Here is an 18,316-nt window from a genome sequence, read left to right on the forward strand (position 1 = left end):
AGGGATTAATAAAGTATTCTGATTCCGATTGTTTCAGGATGACCTGCCATTATCCATTGACATCTGCTTACCTGCATCTTTTGCTCGTTTCTCCTCCTCTTCTTTTCTCTTTTTTTCTAAACTGAGGACCTGATGGCTTTGAACTTTTCTTGTCCGTCTTCCATTGGTTTTAATTTTGCGCTCCAGTATGAACACCCATCCCTCAACCCAAGGATCACCACAACATGATCTAACACACCTAAACCTTAGTTCACAGATTCACTTTGTCTAGGGTGCATTTCTGAGATTTCACACAACCCAGGATTCAAATCATGGACTTGGATTTACAACATTATAAATGAAATGTGCTCTATTTGGAAGCAGCCGGCCCCCCTCCCCTTTCGACGGGTTGTGTGTGAGACTTTAAATCATCAAACTGTAAATTTTAAATTGTTATTGATCCCTTTATCCCGAGTCCTAAAGTGTATATTTATTTTCTTACTCTTCTTATATATATTGTTTGTTTACTTGCACTGCTGTAACTGGAGCCTCGTCATCTCGTCTCTCTATATACTGGACTGTATGTAGCGGAGATGAGAATAAAGTTTACTTTGACTTCAGCAGCGAGCAGGCGCACCGAGGGCTCTCGCGCTCACTTTTCGTGTATAGAATTTCGAAAAAACATCGGTGCAAATTATAAGTCTGTATCTGTCTGGTGTTTTCGTGTTTGTTGGTTTGTTTTTATTTTGTTTTATTTTGCGAGTTGGTTATTAGATGCTGCTCCAGCCGGTCAGAGAATCCCCCGCCGCCCCGCCCTCTCCTCTCTGCGCCACAAGCAGCAGGTGCACCTCGCAGACGAAGGGCGCCCTTACTCCCAGGAAATGGGCGACAGAAAACCAATCGGTGCCTATGCCATTCCCAATATGCGCTGGCTGACGTCGGGGCAGCATGAGTACGAGCATTTTTTTTTTTTTTTTTGCCGATGCCCGTGATGCCGCCCCCCACCACGATGCCGCCCCGGGGAACCACCCGTGTCGCCCGTATCAAAAACCGCTACTGTCTGTGTGGCAACATGTGGCAGTAAAGAGCTCAAGAGTTTTAATAACAGGGACACCATCATGGGAATTTAACCAAGAGAATATTTATTTCAAACCAGTACAAATAACACACAGTTATACTTGATTACGACCTTAAGAAGTTATTTTTTCTAATATTCATTTTAAAAATATTCACACATGTTTGAATCCCAGTTTGGTGTTGTGGTTTTCCTGTAAGCAGAGGTCCAGGGAATTACTTTACCTCGAATGTACATCTCAGTTTTACACACACTGTTACTACAGTGCAGTTCAAACCAGGGCTGCACTGACAACCACTAACCACTGAAGAGAAAGTCTCCACCGTTACAGCCCAGCTACAGCCACTTTAGGCCCTCAGCTCTGGTCAAAGCAAAAGCAACAAAAACAAAAAAGTAACCCCTACTGTTCCTAACCCAGATACAAAAGCAGCCTCCTGCCAGTGTCTAACAAATATTTCATAGAATAAAATACAAAAGTGGAAAAGGGTCATTACTTGGATACACTATATGCAAAAAAAATAGTTTCAGGAAAAATGCTGTGCAAAAATTTTGAGCCAAACACAGATAGCAATTTGACATTAACCAGGCAGAATATATCCAATTACAAAATGTTGTGCTAACATTGATTAGAACAAAAACACGGTTTCAATCTTAACTTGCAGCTTCTGCAGAATACAGTTTGTTCAAGGGACAAAAAACATTTCCAGTACTGACAGAGTGACAGTGGGCATTTGGTTCCATTACTGAAAATAAAATAATAAGCATCATCAATGTGCCTGCAGCATGCTGTAGGTCATGTCCTGTGAGACTGGTACAGCTGGTTTCTCAGCGATGGTGGCGTATGGATGATAAATATCAAACTAGAAAAGAAAGAACACAGCTGTGTGAGTCATTTACGTCTCGCATCTTCAAAGCCAAATAACAAACATCTTAATTACTGAACCTTTGTCTCACTTACATCTTGATCTTTCCTTTCTTGTTTATTCAGTTTCTCAGCACCTGCAATTAAAAGAATCACAAACTAAAACTGCTGTTTTAGACAGATACAAAGTGCAAGAAGAACTGAAGTAATACAGTTTTGTTCTATTCCTGCACAAATATGACCTGGTGTACTTCCCCATGTACTGAAGGGCATACACCACATGTTACTGTCATTTCACTATTTTTTTTTTCTTTAAGAGGACCTGAAACATTGGGATCTTTTGTTGGTGTTTTTCATGCAACAGATAAAAGCAACAATGTAACTGAAAGATTTGCTTTTTCATTGGTGCAACTCTTTAAATGATATAGTATTCACTTTGTCATACTTTGAAAGAAACACAGCAACTAAACAACTAAACCTGCAGATAAACTGAGGAAGAGTTGGGAGTTCGCCTTGTAATCGGAAGGTTGCTGGTTCGAGCCCCGGCTCGGACAGTCTCGGTCGTTGTGTCCTTGTCATTGTCTCGGTCTCAAGACACTTCACCTGTTGCCTACTGGTGGTGGTCAGAGGGCCCGGTGGCGCCAGTGTCTCTGTCAGTGCGCCCCAGGGTGGCTGTGGCTACAATGTAGCTTGCCATCACCAGTGTGTGAATGGGTGGATGACTGGATGTGTAAAGCGCTTTGGGGTCCTTAGGGACTAGTAAAAGCGTTATATAAATACAGGCCATTTACCATATTGTACATTCTCTATATAGCAGTAGGGACTGCAGGGATTAGGGACACTGAGGGTCCTGCAGCACCCCCTGGTGGATGGTGGATGTCCACAAATATAATTAAAAACGGTGTAGTTGTGTGTTATGTTACAAGGTCTTTGCAGATAAAGTGCTGCCATATTGAACTACTTTTCAAACACGTTTCATCAAACATGCATAACAATGTACAATTTACAACATTTATATAAATATTAGAGGTGCAACGATACTCGTATCGATATTGAACCGTTCGATACAGTGCTTTCGGTTCGGTACGCATATGTATCGAACAATACAAAATTTTTTATTTATTTTATCAACTTTTCTTCTGACGATGCTGTCTGTGTTGAGCGCTCAGTGGATCTGCGCTCGACAGTGCAGCCTAGGCGGAGTAGTCGAACGCAGATTCACTGAGTGCAGGGCAAGCTAGCGAGACAGAAGTTAAGCTCTGGTTGCAACATGGCAAATTGAACCTCCCCCACCCTCATTCAGATGTGGCGTTTCGAACCAATTTGGTTTTCATGTGAAGTATGACCCTGAAGGTAAGCGCGTCATGGACTAAAGTAAAACAGTATGTCGGATGTGCCACGCAATGCTCAATTACATGGGTGGGATCCAGGGCTGGACTGGGACAAAAAATCAGCCCGGGCATTTTGACTAGTGACCGGCCCACCATGGTATTATAGGAAAAGCCATAAAGCCTTTATAATAAACTTAAACCTACACCACCCTCCCTATTCTGGTATTCTAAACGGTCTTTAGCAAAAATATAAAACAACCTAATTTATAATTACATATACCTAACTAATAGGGTTGCCAACTCCCAGCAGAAAAAAAAAGGGAATCACTCCCCCACCCTCTGTTTCAAGATACTTAATTGACAAAACTGATTTTAATTTAATGCACATATCAAACAAATGCACAGAAATCTATTATTTTTCTCCTGTAATCAAATAGATTCAACATCTTTCTTCAACAGAATTGCAGACTCCACAGATGGTACCTTCCCAAAGGAAAGAATACTATAACTTACTAGGGTATATACTAGACTCAATATTTACTGAATACAATAATGTATTTCTATACATTTTACATCAGATGAAAACTTTGGTTGTAAGATTCAGATAAATATTTATTAAAAGCTAGACATTTTAAATGAGAATAAGAAAGAAAAGTATGGATTCTGGTGTTATTTGTCTCTCAGAAACAGTTCGTTTCTTCCCTTCAACTCATTCATGTCACCTAAAAGGTAAACCTGTTTCTCCATCACCTGTTCAGCTCTGATGATTCAGTAAGGACATCTCCTGGTTTCATCTTCATGTTTCCCTCTTACCACATATCCAAACCGATATCATGACCAGCAGCTTTACAGCTGTGGCTCCAACGAACATCAGCTGATACTTGAAATTAACATTAAATAAATTCTACCGACAGCTGATCAAGCTTAAAAGTGCTGCTGTTGTTTAGCGCGACATCTGCTGGTTCCCTCTTTCTGGAGAGAAAAGCCGATCAGCTGATCATTGATCAGTTTCATGACTGAATTAGCAATTTTCTAGCTGAAGTAGTGATGAAATCGTGTTCCTTTTCACCTCAACTTTAAATTTCGACCTCCTCTGCTGTAACTGGTCAAGCCCAGAGTCGATCATGACCAACTGGCCAATCCACCACCATTCATTTATATCGTTAAAAAAAAGAAAGAAATAAAACCCCATCGGCCCATAAAAATGAAAAATTACGAGTGGCCCACCGGGCAAATGCCCGGTATGCCCGATGGCCAGTCCAGCCCTGGTGGGAACTAGTGTGTGTGTTGGCCTTCCAGCCCCACGCACGGGGTGATCCGCGGTAGCTCGTTAACGGAGATTTGCCGTGTTGTGGCGTTAACGTCATTTCAACGAGATTAACACTGACAGCACCAGTGGGAACACAACGAATATGACTGCACATTTACTCCGACATCATCCTAGCGCAAAGACAAGTGGAAGCAGACAAAAACAACAAGCACGCATGCTACAAACTTTACCCGAGTCATTTAGACAGCCGTTAGCACAGGATTCTCCTTATGGGGACCTGATTTGTTTAATATGCTGCTGAGAATATAGCCCAGAAGAAGCGGATAGTATAGCTTTTATTTTGGAAAGAGCCATTTCTCTATAATAAACTCTCTTTTCCAAAGATGAGTGACTTCTCCATCAGATAGATTTATTATTTTATACCTTTGTTGTTTCAGCAACATTAAATTTAAAAACTGTACTTTTGAGTTAAAATATATATTTATAATTTTAATAAATGACAAATTAAAAAGGCATGAAAAAAAATTTTTGTATCGAAAAAATATCGAACCGTGACACCAAAGTATCGAACCAAACCGAACCGTGAATTTTGTGTATCGTTGCACCCCTAATAAATATCTATTTTCATATTGCTGTTGAGGTACCCCCAGTTTTCACACATGTCATCCTTTCAAAACCCCCTGCCTCCACATAAAACATGTTCCCACAGCTGTGGTATAATAATATAATTACAATATTGAAATTTGTCTTCCACCCTGCACTACAGTGTTTAAGTAGGTGTAAAACAAAAAGGAAAATAAAAATAAATGAATAAATAAAAACAGCTCACCGGTAGCACAGCTGGCGTCAGGTATTGAAGTGATCACACTGTAGGCTCCATCATCACCTTCAGGTAACTTTATGCAGCAGGAAAGAGGACATTAAATGAGAAAATCCATTAATAATACATTAAAGTTAAACTACCCTTAAACCTCTTGCATTTCAATTTTTGAATGTTTTGTTATATTAGTGTAGAATTTGACAAACATTTTAGTTTATTTACCATTCTTCCAGGGTCAATATTTGTCATGCACACAAAGTCATCTGCAGCAGTAGGTAAATCATAAAGCTCAGTTAACAAGTGTATAAATACTGTCCTAATATTGTATAAATCAACAACACATTGATGTTGCAACTGAATGAATTCAGTACCTTGGATGCTGGTTCTTGTCCTAAACATAAAAAAGAAAAATTAATTAAAAATTAAACAAAAATCATATAAATGTTGAATATTCTCCATAGACCAATCGTATTACTCTGTTTGGTTACTACTTTAAAGACTGTTTTTTGATACAGGAAAGTGAATGGACTTTCTGCCCTGAAGTGCCCCGCTGCCCCTGAGCAAGGCATTTAATCCACAACTCTTCCAATAATTCTGTTTAGTTGCAGAATAAGAAAATCTAAAGTCAGTAAGTTTAACTTCCGTCTATACAAGTGATAACAAAAAAATACTTGCTGAAAACAGGTTTCTTGCCTCTTTAGAGAATATCCTTCTGGAATAAACAGCAATAAAGAAGTGACAGTTAGTCTGCTGGGGTCAGATCAGCTTTACAGCCGTTAATTACAAACTGACAAGCTCTGATTCAGTGAGACGTCTGTGAAACAGAAGAGCCTCTAACAACAAATCTGACTACAAAACTGCTTTTAAGAAGAAGACACTGTAGTTGGTATTAATCCACTGAGTGTGAAATGTTAATATTACACTCTAACTATCAAATACATCTGCATGATTTTACATAATAACTGATTGAGATCTCACCAGTTCTTCTTTTAGATCTGAAAACTGCCAGTACCAATAAGATGGCACCCACAGTTACACCAGAACCAACGACGACCAACACAACAGTCAGTGTCCACATTCCTGTTTAGGAAACCACAAACACATCTCATCTCTAACTGAAAAAGAGATTAATGTGTGTTCTGATTTATTATTAACTATTGTCACAAATAAAACATCAGTAATTTAATTACCTGATGGTGAGATGACAGAAGTGGGAGAAGTGGAAGCACTGAAACTGCTGAGACTCGATTCTGCTGTAAAAGCACCAGAAATGTTTAAGATCTAAGATTTAAGAAGTGATGTGTGATGATCAGAGTTAATATTCACATGAATTGTATGTCGTACCTGTGGTCAAGGTAAATGAGGATTTTGTGTTTGTTTTTCTTGGGACTTCTTCTACAATGTTTAGAATAAAAGCATATTTAAAAACTAAACAAAACAATATATTACACCAAAGCTCCATGTCTCTGCTTTGAGGAGGATTGCATTAATAAAGAAAAATCAATAAATTCTGATTAAATAACGCTACAATGCATAAAACCTCAGTAATTTAGTTACCTGACGATACGTCCACAGTACTGGTAGAAATGGAAGCCCTGGGTGCCGTGAGACTTGATTCTGCTGCATAAATACACAAAAAATGTTAAAGACTTTATTTATAGTGATTGTGTGATTGAGTTATCAAGTCATTTTGAACTAATAATCAAAAGTATTATCACATTAATGACTAACTATTTCTTTCCCAGCAGTATTGTTAGTTACTCAGTCGATCCACTGCTTTGTTCCAAATTCTAATATTTTGTTTATTGTTGTAAATTTAGTGCAGACATAATATGAGTGCAAATGTCTGGAGATGCTGAATAGTTCTTGTCTTTGTGTCCCTCTGGTGCTTATTTTTGTTGTTACACTCAAAACAGTACTTCTAGTTTTCTTGGTCAGCAGTCACAGGAACAATAATTAAGCTAAGAGAATTTAATGATTACAACTGTTGTTATACAGATAAGAGAAATCATGTAGGTTTTGCTCTGATAAAAATGTGTTGGTTTATTTATTTTTTCTGTGTTATTTCAGTTTTAGAAATCCCCGTACCTCAGGGGAACAAAATAACAGTAGAGACCAGACAGTAGACAGTCGTAATTATAATAGAAATCAAGTTAATGTAACTTCTGTGCCTGACTGTGTGAGTATGTTCACTGTGCGTCTAACTGGAAAACTGATGCTAACTCTGAGGACAGAATTACTTCAGTAAATATTTTGTAATTTTAGCCATAAAAAGAAAAAAACTGTTGTCACTCTACTTAGTTCCTCTACTTTTACACGAACAGGCTCTTTCTTTACCTGCAGGAAGTTACAAATTTATGATGAAAAAAAAACATTGCTAAATTAATGGCTCAGCTGCTCAGAAGCACATTTTAGCAAATGTTTATGCTTATGTCTGAATTTTTGATGCATACCTAACAATCTTACCACTCAAAAATCGTCACATGTTTTGACTACAGAGGTGGCACTAACTGTAAGGCTGACGCTAACTATTTAAATGTGCTATCAACAATTGTCACACAAAACACATCAGTTACTTGACTTAGACGGTGAGTTCACAGAAGTGGTAGAGGTGGAAGTATTTTGCTGCGGTTTTGCTGCATAAATCCACAAACATGTTTAAGATCATTTTAAGAAGTGGTGTGAAAAAAAGAAGTGATCTGGATTGATATTTAAATGTACTCTGTGTCCTACCTGTGGCTGTGGTAGATGTTGACTTTGTGGTGGTCGCTCTTGATTCTGCTTTTCACAACAGAGTAAAAGAAGACAAATAAATCAACATGACACGTTTTTTTCCTTTCACACAGTCATTTTAAAAGAAGCAATTTTGGAACTAAAAACAAATTTACTGTCACAGTACTGCAGCATTTCCACCCTAAATGCAAGGTTGAGTTAATCAGTCATCCCCCACTTTGTTTCAAACTGAAATATTTGGGGACCTGTTTTAAAATATAAAATTAGTTTTTACCTCCACCTTTACTCTGAGTCTTTACTGAAAATGTTTTATATGTCTGTTAAATATTTATCGTTCTCGTCTTTGTATTTCTCTGGTGCTTGGTGCCTGTGGTGTTGCACTCAACAGTCACATGGACAGAGTTAATTATTAAGCCAAGAAGAGAAATTATTGGAATCATGGTATTATTGTTATTCTATTAATAAAAGGTATCTAAGATGAGACCTTTTATTATCATTCAGTGGTCAAAGAAAGGACAGAGCCAGTGGACACTGTGGATTTATTATCAGCTCAGCTATCAACGCAAATCTCTCTAACTGTGACTCTGGGGACAGTGAGCAGTTTCTTTGCACAGGAAACATTTGACACTGAAAGCTGATGTGTATTTTTTTTTTTTTTTTGTTATTGTTGTTGTTGTTTTATATGTAAAGCAGTTACTGTTGCTTATCTCTTATTAGCAATAAAAAAGTAAAGTATTTCTGTTATGGGTGTAAGAGCCAACATCTCTCAGTGAAGGCTGATATTTTTCATTTATCAAGTTATTAATGGTTTTACTTTGGAAAATTAAAGCAGTGCTTTTCTGTTAATCTTATTCAGCATTTTTATTTCAGAAATCAAAAAATACTCTATAGAAGTGAGGATGAAAAACAGTAGTTTTGTATTTATTTACAAACAGATTTAATGATGAATCCTCCCCAGGTGTATCAGAATTAAAATGGCCACTGCCAGTGGCGGACTCCCTCAGACATCGGTGCGTTGGTGGTTCTTTGTGTCCGGGGATGGGCATCCAGGTACACACCGGCTCACTCCTTGGCGGCCGCTTATCGGGGCCTGGAGCCTGGGGCTCGCTCGGGCCACTTCGGAGGTGGGGTGCCCCCGGCCTCTCGGCCTGGGGCTCGGTCACTCAGGCACGGCTGGCTGCCGGCGGAGCTCACGGGCGCGTCACTGCAACTCCCCCTGGCTTCTGCTCCGCGGCTGCTGAGTGAGCCCTCATCTGGGACTCTCCTCAGCTCTTTCTGGAACAGTGGCGCGGCTGCCCCTCTGTTGGTCTTCCTTGGTCTCTTGTGTTCTGGGGGCCTCTGGATGTCTGGAGTTTTGATCTCCTCCATACCTGCTTCATGCCCTGGAGGACGGGGCTGTGGCCCCCCCACACCCTCTAGCAGATCATTACATGAAGGAACCTTTTAAAAAAACAAGCGCGTCCATGCTCACAGGTGTACACATGGGTGATCACACCCACAAACTACACCCCTTTTGGCTCCTACCTCAAAGCACACTGTGTTCTGTTGATCTTATGTGCTGCACAATAATGTTTAACATTTAGTATTTACTGTCATATTCCCATATATCATTGTGATGTTGTTTATTCTATTACTCTTGTTCTCTTCTGCTTGTTCTCTTTTTTCTTTCTCAGCAGGTGATCCAGGTGATTGATATATGCATTTTGTTTTCTGCCCATTCTGTTGGTTTTTGGTTTTTGCCCTTCTCCCCCGTCCCTCTTCTCAGCTGTTTCTCTTTCCCTCTTTCTTTCTCCCTTTCTTTCCTCCAGTCAAGTCTGTCCCATGTTCAGCAAGTGAAAATAAAATAAACAATAAAAGGTGAATCAAATGGACCATTACGGCAAGGCTGGGATGGTCAATTTGGTAAAGTAAATCCGTTGGGCATCTTTCTTTGCCTTTAGACAATAATTCTGATGGCAAAAGAGCCAAACGGGACAGGCAAAAAAAAAAAAATTAAAATGGCGACATAGTGTTTTATATACTCATTGCACGGATGTGTCCTTGTTGTGGAGTTCAACTGATGATGACTTTCTTTTTCTAATATGCTTAACTCAGATGAACACACTGGGAGCTGAATGAACTTAATATGTTAACATGGTGAGAATTTAATGAATGCACAAAGTACACACAGCTGCTGTATCATGGTACATAGAAAAAATCTGGTTAAAACTATTAATAAAAAAAATATTATGGATTTAAAATGATTGAATTGTTTTTACTTACCTGATGTTTTCTTGTTTGAGGTATGGTTTGATTCAGGCTTTTGAAGTTTTGGAACTTCTGAAGTGAAACAGAAACATTAAAAAAAAAAATCGTGTTTTTCCATTTTTCATGTACTCATAACAAAATCACACATTGTCATCTCTACTCATGCCATGCTCTTAGGTCACACTAATTGTGGGACTCAGATTAACAGACTTTTCTATTTCTGATTAATTACTGTCACACATAACCTATCAGTAATTTAGTTACCTGATGGTGGGGTTACAGGAGTGGTATTATTGGAAGCACTGGGATTGCTGAGACTCAGTTGTGCTGCATAAATACATAAAAGGTTTGTTTGTTTTTAATTTAAAGAAAACATTCACAATGTTCTGTATGTTACTTAGATGTATAGTCTGTCTTACCTGTGGTCATGGTACATGGTGACATTGTGCATTCTTTTGCCAAAATATCTAAAAATTTAAAAAAAAAAGTGTTTATGTATATAAAAATGAATGTGTCTATATTTTGATGGGTGATTTTGTTGGTTGGTTTTCTTGTGTTTGCCTGTGGTGCATTGGGAGTCATCTGCCGGGTATTTAAGGAGCACTGTGACAGCTCTCGGGTGTCGGATTGTTGTCTCGGCCTTAAGTGGTAAATCATCAACCGGCTTCTATGTAGTACTTTGATTTGCACGACATTCACGGATCGTCATCTCTTCTGCTTCACTGCCCAGCCATTCTCAATCTGGAGTTATCCTGGCTAACTCTCCAAGCTACCTCCCTGCTCACCTGCGCTGCCTGGGGTCCACGTCGTCCCCACTTCAATGTCCAGCCTTAAGTACCTCGCCCAAGCCTCTAGTAAATGTGTGGCAAGTAAGCTCTCTAACTTATTCCTTGTGCAGTCTCTCGTAACTCCTTTGCTCCGTTTCTACAGGTCGCTTAACTGCATTTTCTCCTTTCCCCCTCCGGACAGTTTGAGTTCTCTGTTCAGACAGAACTGTCATGTTTGTTAAACTGAACTACAAACATTAATCGAAATGTTTGTAGTCCCAGATTTAAACCTAGTGGGGAGTCCCACTAGGTTTAAATCTGGGACTCTCCACCATTTGACCTTAGAACTGAAGAAGCTTCTCGGATGCGAGGTGAAACGTCTTCAAGCAACTTAAAGAAGTCCAGACGCTTTTCTTTGCAAGCTCCTTTGACTACGATGACCTGGATGACTGAGAACCTTCACAGACATTAATTGAAATCCTGAAATTCAGGATCTTTTTCAGAGCCAGAGTATACACTAAGTGACTGCAGAGATGAGGTTTTCATAAAACACCTATAAAACATGAAATTAACAAAAATACACAGCAGTCTTTAATAATAAACTCATTCATTTAGAAACTGCATTTTGTGACTACTTGTGTTTTCTTTGTCTAATATTTACATTTGTTTGAAAAATAGGAAAACAGGAAGGTTTTTACACCACTGTATGTCTTTGTAAACTACCCCTTCTTGGGAAATGACAACAATTATTGAATATTAAAAACAGATGAGATCTGTGTAGGAGATCAGAGGGTTGTAACCAAGTAGAATATTAATGATTTCATGTCAACCTCAGCTGCAGCCTTGCTCACCACTAGCACATGCTGGGCTCAATGCTCAACATTGTTAATATTTACAACGCTTACAAAATGGCTTACTAAGAGTTTAATCATAGCTGAACTGTGACTTTATTCACATCTTCTGGCACAGCTGCACTCTTATAACCACCAGTTCCAATAATTTTGAATTTTTTTTTTTTCAAATAAATTCAAATAATTTTGAATTTTAATGGACAAACAGGCTGAAATTCAATAAACTGAACAGAATTCAGTCAAATTAATCAGATCAACTACAAGAAAAGATGGAATAATTATACAGCGACTAAGGCACACTTTGTAAAGTTATGTCAACTTCAACATTCAGTAGCAGTTTATTTAATTAATGTTTTATTAATTTCAAAAGTAGCATCATATACACTAAAACAGGTTATGTTATGTTTCTCTTTGACTTACCTGTCATGTTGTATCGATCACTGCGAGGTGACAAAGACTTGGGTTCACTTTCCAAACTGTAATCACAGCTGGCATCCTTTTGTTGAACAAGAAGTAGATGCTTCAAAAAATCAGCAACTGGGACATAAAACTGGCAGAACCTCCGTTTGGTTTTTGTCTTGCTATTCTTCCAGATAGCTACTGTCAGGACTGGACGACTTGCTTCTCCAAAGTACAAATTACATCTTGTATCATTTTTCACAGATCCAGGCAGAGAGCATGTGATGAGAACATGGTCCCCATCAAAATGCTGAACACTTATCTCTGGTTTCTGACCTGCATGAAGATCAATGTATCGTCATTAAGTATCAGTCACATACTCGTCATGTTTCAACAGTGCAATAATAAAACAGTGTTGACATTCACAGAAGTCCTACTGTAACACTGAGTCATCATGTTTTATAATTTACATTAACATACATGTGTAATGTTAGAGTTTAATCTAAACTGAAATGAGAAACTGTCTGTCACTTTGTACGCTGACAAAGATTGTGTTACTGTGTGAAGAGGGAGAATTCACATCTGCATACTGCACAGTGTAAAAACATCTCACTTTGCCCTCAGAGGGTGACCTCTGATGTGGCACTAACAGCATTTCAGTTCCTGTCTGTGTCTGTAAACGTGAGAAACCTTTGATAGTTTCTTGCTCCCCAGTATAAAATAACCTAAACATATTGAAGCAGATGATGGTGGCTGACAGTGACTGAGTCTGTCTCTGAGATCACTGTTGCATTGGTCCAAGACACGCTAAACAATAAGAGGTAAAGAGGCGTTTTATCAAAAATATAATTGTTAAATATGACAGTGAGAAATTATGATTTCAGTAAAGAGCAACTCATCAGAAGAAAAACATGTTAAATGTTTAAAGAACAGCTTGAAATTAAAATAGTAAATTGTGGACTGACCTTGTCCTTGAAGCTCAGGCGAGGAAACTGTCAGAAAAAAATGACAAGGTAAATATATATATTAATAAGTAAAAAAAAATATAAATAAAATGTAGAAACATTTTTTATTGTATCAGAGTCCAGATAGAAGTCAAGATCAATTTAATTTAACACAGGGAAATTTCTTTTGGACTCCATACTGAATTTTCTCAATACAAATAAAAATACAAATAAACAAAATAAACACACACTGCATAAACACTCAACACAAAACCAGCCATCAAAAATTACTGCTACATAAAATGCAAAAACTTTCAGGATGTTTAACTTACTCACGAAGATGACAAATAACAGGAGTCCAGACATGATGAAGCTGAAAACTACAACTGTCCAGAAGTCTGACTGATACACTCGATCAATCATTTTGCAGAACTTACACAGAGTAAAACCACAGGAAGTAACAGTGCTGAAACTCCCACATAAAGACCACAAGCTACACAGTGAACAGGCTTTTGAAAGTGCCTATAGATGTTAGCCTGAGCTAAAACCACAGGAAATAAAGAAAAGGAGAGCATGTTTTACACCATTTCTGTTGCTGTGGCTTTCTGTGATCCAGATACAGATCCAGGCAGAGAGCAAGTGATGAGAACATATTCTCCATTAAAATGCTGAACGCTCATCTGTGGTGTTTGACCTACATGAAGATCAATGCAGTATCATTAGATATCAGTCACATATTCTGCATGTTTTACCAGTACAAAAACGACGACAGCGGTGATAATCACAACTGTCCTACTATAACACTCAGTCATCATATTTTACAACTGACGTTAACATTTTTCGATCCCCTGAAATTTCTTTTAACACCACATGGAGGCTGAAATGTATTTTACATGTATTCGACGAATCAGTAAAATTTGACATTCAGCCTTCTCAGATGATGCGTGAGAAACACATGTTGAACTGGTTAAATATCAGCTGGACCATCACATCATGTCTGTTAATATGAACACACAGAAAGGTGTAACTGAAATCCATCATAATTTTATCATAACAGGTTTTTATATGAAATACAAACAGTGATTCTGTATCAGGTTTTTGTATCTGCAAATTTAGTTCAGTGTAGTAGGCCAGATGTTTATAACCAGAGACCTGCAAAGTAATAACTGACAACAACTGTAATTAACTTTAACATACTCTCCTAAACATGAAGCACTGTCCACCAGATTCCTGCTAAAGGTAATTGTATGATAAATGATCTAATAACAGGAAGAAGAGTCTCTTACTTTGTATGGTGATGGAGGATGTGTCACTGTGCGGTGAAGGAGAATTCACAGCTCCATATTTCACTGTGTAAAAGCATCTGACTTTGACCTCAGCAGGTGATCTCTGATGTGACATAAACAGCAGTTCAGTTCCTGTCAGTGTCTGTAGACACGAGTTGCCTTTGTTACTTTGTTGCTCCCCAGTATAAAAATAACAGTGATGAACTGAGGCAGATGCTGGTGCCTGACAGTGTAATGTGACTGAGTCTGTCTCTGAGATCAATGATGTGCTCACTGTCAGTGTTGGTGGAAGAAGAGCTGAAAGATTAGAGGGAAATACATGTATCAAATATCTAAAAGGTTATTATGGCAACACTCTGAATGAGAGAGATTTGTTGTAAACAAACAGTGTGGGAAAACTTTGTTTGGTTATTTGCAGACTGTATCAGTTCATATGATGCTAAAAGAACAGTTTGAAATTAAAACTGTAAATTGCATACTGACCTTGGACTTGATACTCATGAGAGGAAACTGTCAGAAATAACATGTCTAACAAGGGAAATACATGCATGTGTTAATAACTGGATATGAACACATATGTAACATTTAAACAATTAAACTGTTAAAGTTTGAGTTAGTTCTTGCTCAGAGTCTGTATAAATGCAGATTTAATTTAATCCAACAAGAACAATAGTTTCTCAATAAACGAACCTGCATAGAATCACCAGCCATGAAAAATGTAGGTAATTTGCAAAGATGACCCTGAGTTCATTTATGGTGAAATCTACAGAGAATTGACTTACTCATGAGGATGGCAAACAGCAGGTGTCCAGCCATGATGAAGCTGAATACTGCAACAGCCAAATTAAACAGACTGATTGTTATTTTGCAGCACTTGTTCAAACTAAAAAGACAGGAAGCAACAGCACTGAACAACAGCCAAAGGCCACAACGATGCAGCTTTCGAAAGTACCCATACGTGTTTTACTGAGAAACAAAGAACCACAGCAGAGGGGTGAAAAGAAGCTAATGAGAGGAGCACATTTGAGCATCATTTACTTTGAATTTGTGTGGGTTAAAGGCCTCACTATCTGCACACATGCATCACTTGCATTTATTTTCAAAGCACTGCAACACATGAAGTATTCACAAGTTAGTTCATAAGACAGTAAAGCGCACATTTTAGCTTTTGTATCTGCTGTTACCTGATAAACCTGTTACCTGATATTCTGCCTCTTTACTGAGCAGTCTAAATGTTTTCTTGCTTCATATATAGATTCATTCAAAGTTTCAGTGATGAGAGGTCAAATCAAATTTAGTTCCTGCCCTTTAGCTCTATTAAATAAATGTATTTATGACAACACTGAAGTCACTATGATGGTTTTTACTGAAATAGAGATTTTTAACACCTCTACAACACATCATATACATCTGCTTTTGATACAGACAAATGTGCGCACTAAACAACAGCTGAAACGATGTTCAACATTCTCAAAAGTGGGACTCAGCTTTTTCAGTGGGAGAACGATACATTCAGAAAGTGCCGCATTCACTGGAAACACTACATCCAGATGAACAGAATCAACATTTGGTGATTTTCTTACCTGAATAATTGAGTATGCATAAAGATGTTCAACATTGCACTATCAGACTAAGTTTAATTACATCTGCACTCTCGGATAATACTGAAATAATGTTACAATCATGACTACAGACCATGATCGACATGATTTTTTTTACCAACTTGCAACCCAGAGACAATAACAGAGCGCTCTACATATCCAACATTTAAGACATTTCAATCAATGACTCATTGCAAATCATCAGCCTCTTTTTTAAGTAATGTCTGCTTGATATGTTATTTGTGTTTCTTTTGTTGTATGTCTGTAGACACATGAACGCATGGAGACTATATTCATATGAAGGTGGAGGAGAAAAGATGCAAAATGGAGCCCCCTACATTGTATCTTTTAGGGTTACTGGAGCTGTTGTTTCTCTATGAAATAGACAAAATAGAAATAAAGTCGCATAATGTAATGGTGCATGCTGCATGCAAATTCAATAAATGGATGGAGAACTAATATTAAATGCACGAGTGGTTAATTCATTTTCCCAAGGGACCACATGGGAAATTGGGACTGTTGTGAAGGGCTGCATCAATAAGCTGGACTCAGTTCTGTTTAATACTAATGTTATCCGATTATAAGCTTACCACAAGAGTCCTAGTGTCCTGTGTGGCCCCAGAGGAAAATTCATAAAACATACTCTGAATGGAAAACCCATCATGTCACCACTACATTGTGTTTTCAGAGGAGCCGCGGCTGAGTTTCTGAAGTCCTCAATATAAACATATCAAAGCCATTTTTTGTTTGTAGGCATTTCAAGACCCAAGGCTGAACTCAAGCATGAACTCATCCTCACCTACGCAAACATTTTTACACTCATCACAAGTCTGCCTCTGCAGTCACTGAGCAATCTAAATTTGATTTTGCTTCATATGTAAATTAGATACAAAGTTTCAGTGATGAGTTGTGAGTACAAATTTAGTTCCTGTCCTTTTTCTCTAGGAGGTAATTTTATCTATGAGAACACGGAAACCACTAAGGCGGTTATTACTAAAGTAAAGATCATTTTCGCACGTCTACAATGTGTGACACACATCTGCTTTTGACACAGACACAAGTGTGCACACTGAGATAGCAAACAAAAGTTGTTCAACATTGTGCTATCAGTCTAAATTTGATGAATTCTGCATTGAGCATTGATATTGTTTCTTAATCAGTTTTGCACCCTCAGATAATATTGAGATAATATTAACAACATGACCGGAGAACTTCAATAATAAAGCTAAACAGCAACAAAAATAGGAAGCATCTCAAACACTGGCTGATAGCAAACCAGGTGTGTGACCACCCAGAACTCATTTATGTATTTATTTTTGTTGTATATCTTTATGTCTTTGTTCATTTTAATGTTTTATGTGACGTGGCCTGGGACTACAGATATAAATGATGAGTTTTGTTATAACCTGGCATCTTTTAATTTTGGCATACTGATGTACATCAACATGCAATTATCCAGTTAGATAAAGAAAAACATTTCATTTAATCAATACTGAATTCTGACATTGTTTTTTAATCACTTTTGTGGCATTTCAACTCATATTAAAAGGCAAATTACTAACAATACTCAATACTTCAGAGTATTGTACTTCTGTATCTACAGCCAGGATAAATTGTGTAATGATGTTGAAATATATTATCCTTATTAAACTTCTTATTATTCATTTAACTCACGTTAAATACTTTTTAGAATATTTTATTTAGCTTGAAATTATGTCTGGGGAATTTTCTCCTACCTCTGTGATGTCCTGCCTCCATCCAGCCTAGACTGTAGCTTTGAACTGCTTATAGCTAAAGGAAAATTCTCTGTGTAATGCATTTGCACCAACTACAAAAGAAAATACAAAAACACAATGTGAATAAAGCACGTGAAATTTTAGAAACCTGTCAAAAACTAAAAATGATTAAATTCACATCTCAAAGGCTAATTTTGAGCATAACATTTAACCACCTAAAACAGTTTATTTTACTATTACAAATATCATCATAAAGAGGTGCAAAAGGTTGCATAAAGTGCCAAATACAGTCAGCAAAGATATGTATGTGATAAAGTGCGTTTCAGTCCCTGGGTAGGTTGTCTCTTGGTCATAAATCCGTAATTTTTAAATATTATTCCCAAAATCTCGATCAGCCAATTAAAGCATACGTCAC

General features: G+C 37.8%; 1 protein-coding gene across 13 annotated transcripts; it reads right to left on the reverse strand.

Moving 5' to 3' along the window:
- Positions 1-1,140: 1,140 nt before the first annotated feature.
- Positions 1,141-17,987, reverse strand: LOC113022437 (mucin-5AC-like). Of its 13 annotated transcripts, none has more exons than XM_026167856.1 (21): positions 17,902-17,987; positions 15,347-15,394; positions 15,048-15,092; positions 14,839-14,861; positions 14,565-14,667; positions 13,300-13,326; positions 12,356-12,670; positions 10,737-10,784; positions 10,582-10,644; positions 10,333-10,389; positions 8,071-8,118; positions 6,895-6,957; positions 6,682-6,732; positions 6,528-6,590; positions 6,316-6,417; positions 6,013-6,049; positions 5,709-5,728; positions 5,560-5,600; positions 5,347-5,413; positions 2,013-2,053; positions 1,141-1,914 (listed from the first exon to the last, which is right to left on the reverse strand). In XM_026167856.1, exons 1-21 carry the CDS (start codon positions 17,921-17,923, stop codon positions 1,822-1,824), a joined length of 1,377 nt encoding a protein of 458 aa, XP_026023641.1. In that variant the 5' UTR covers positions 17,924-17,987; the 3' UTR covers positions 1,141-1,821. The 13 variants fall into 13 exon arrangements, with proteins under 13 accessions (XP_026023641.1, XP_026023640.1, XP_026023636.1 ...); XM_026167855.1 differs by having other exon boundaries at positions 14,565-14,706; XM_026167851.1 differs by having other exon boundaries at positions 6,895-6,954; positions 8,071-8,115; positions 14,565-14,861.
- Positions 17,988-18,316: the final 329 nt, after the last annotated feature.

This window comes from Astatotilapia calliptera, chromosome 5 (assembly GCF_900246225.1).
Source record: "Astatotilapia calliptera chromosome 5, fAstCal1.2, whole genome shotgun sequence".
Classification (NCBI taxonomy): domain Eukaryota; kingdom Metazoa; phylum Chordata; class Actinopteri; order Cichliformes; family Cichlidae; genus Astatotilapia; species Astatotilapia calliptera.

Bases quoted from the DNA above. Each gene is read 5' to 3' on its own strand.
- LOC113022437 (XM_026167846.1), bottom strand. From the start codon at position 17,923: ATGGAGGCAGGACATCACAGAG. The intron at 5,729-6,012 runs GCAAGTATTTTT...TTTTATGTTTAG, and splicing joins AGGCAAGAAACCTGTTTTCA to GACAAGAACCAGCATCCAAG. The intron at 1,915-2,012 runs GTAAGTGAGACA...TTTCTTTTCTAG, and splicing joins AAGAAAGGAAAGATCAAGAT to TTTGATATTTATCATCCATA.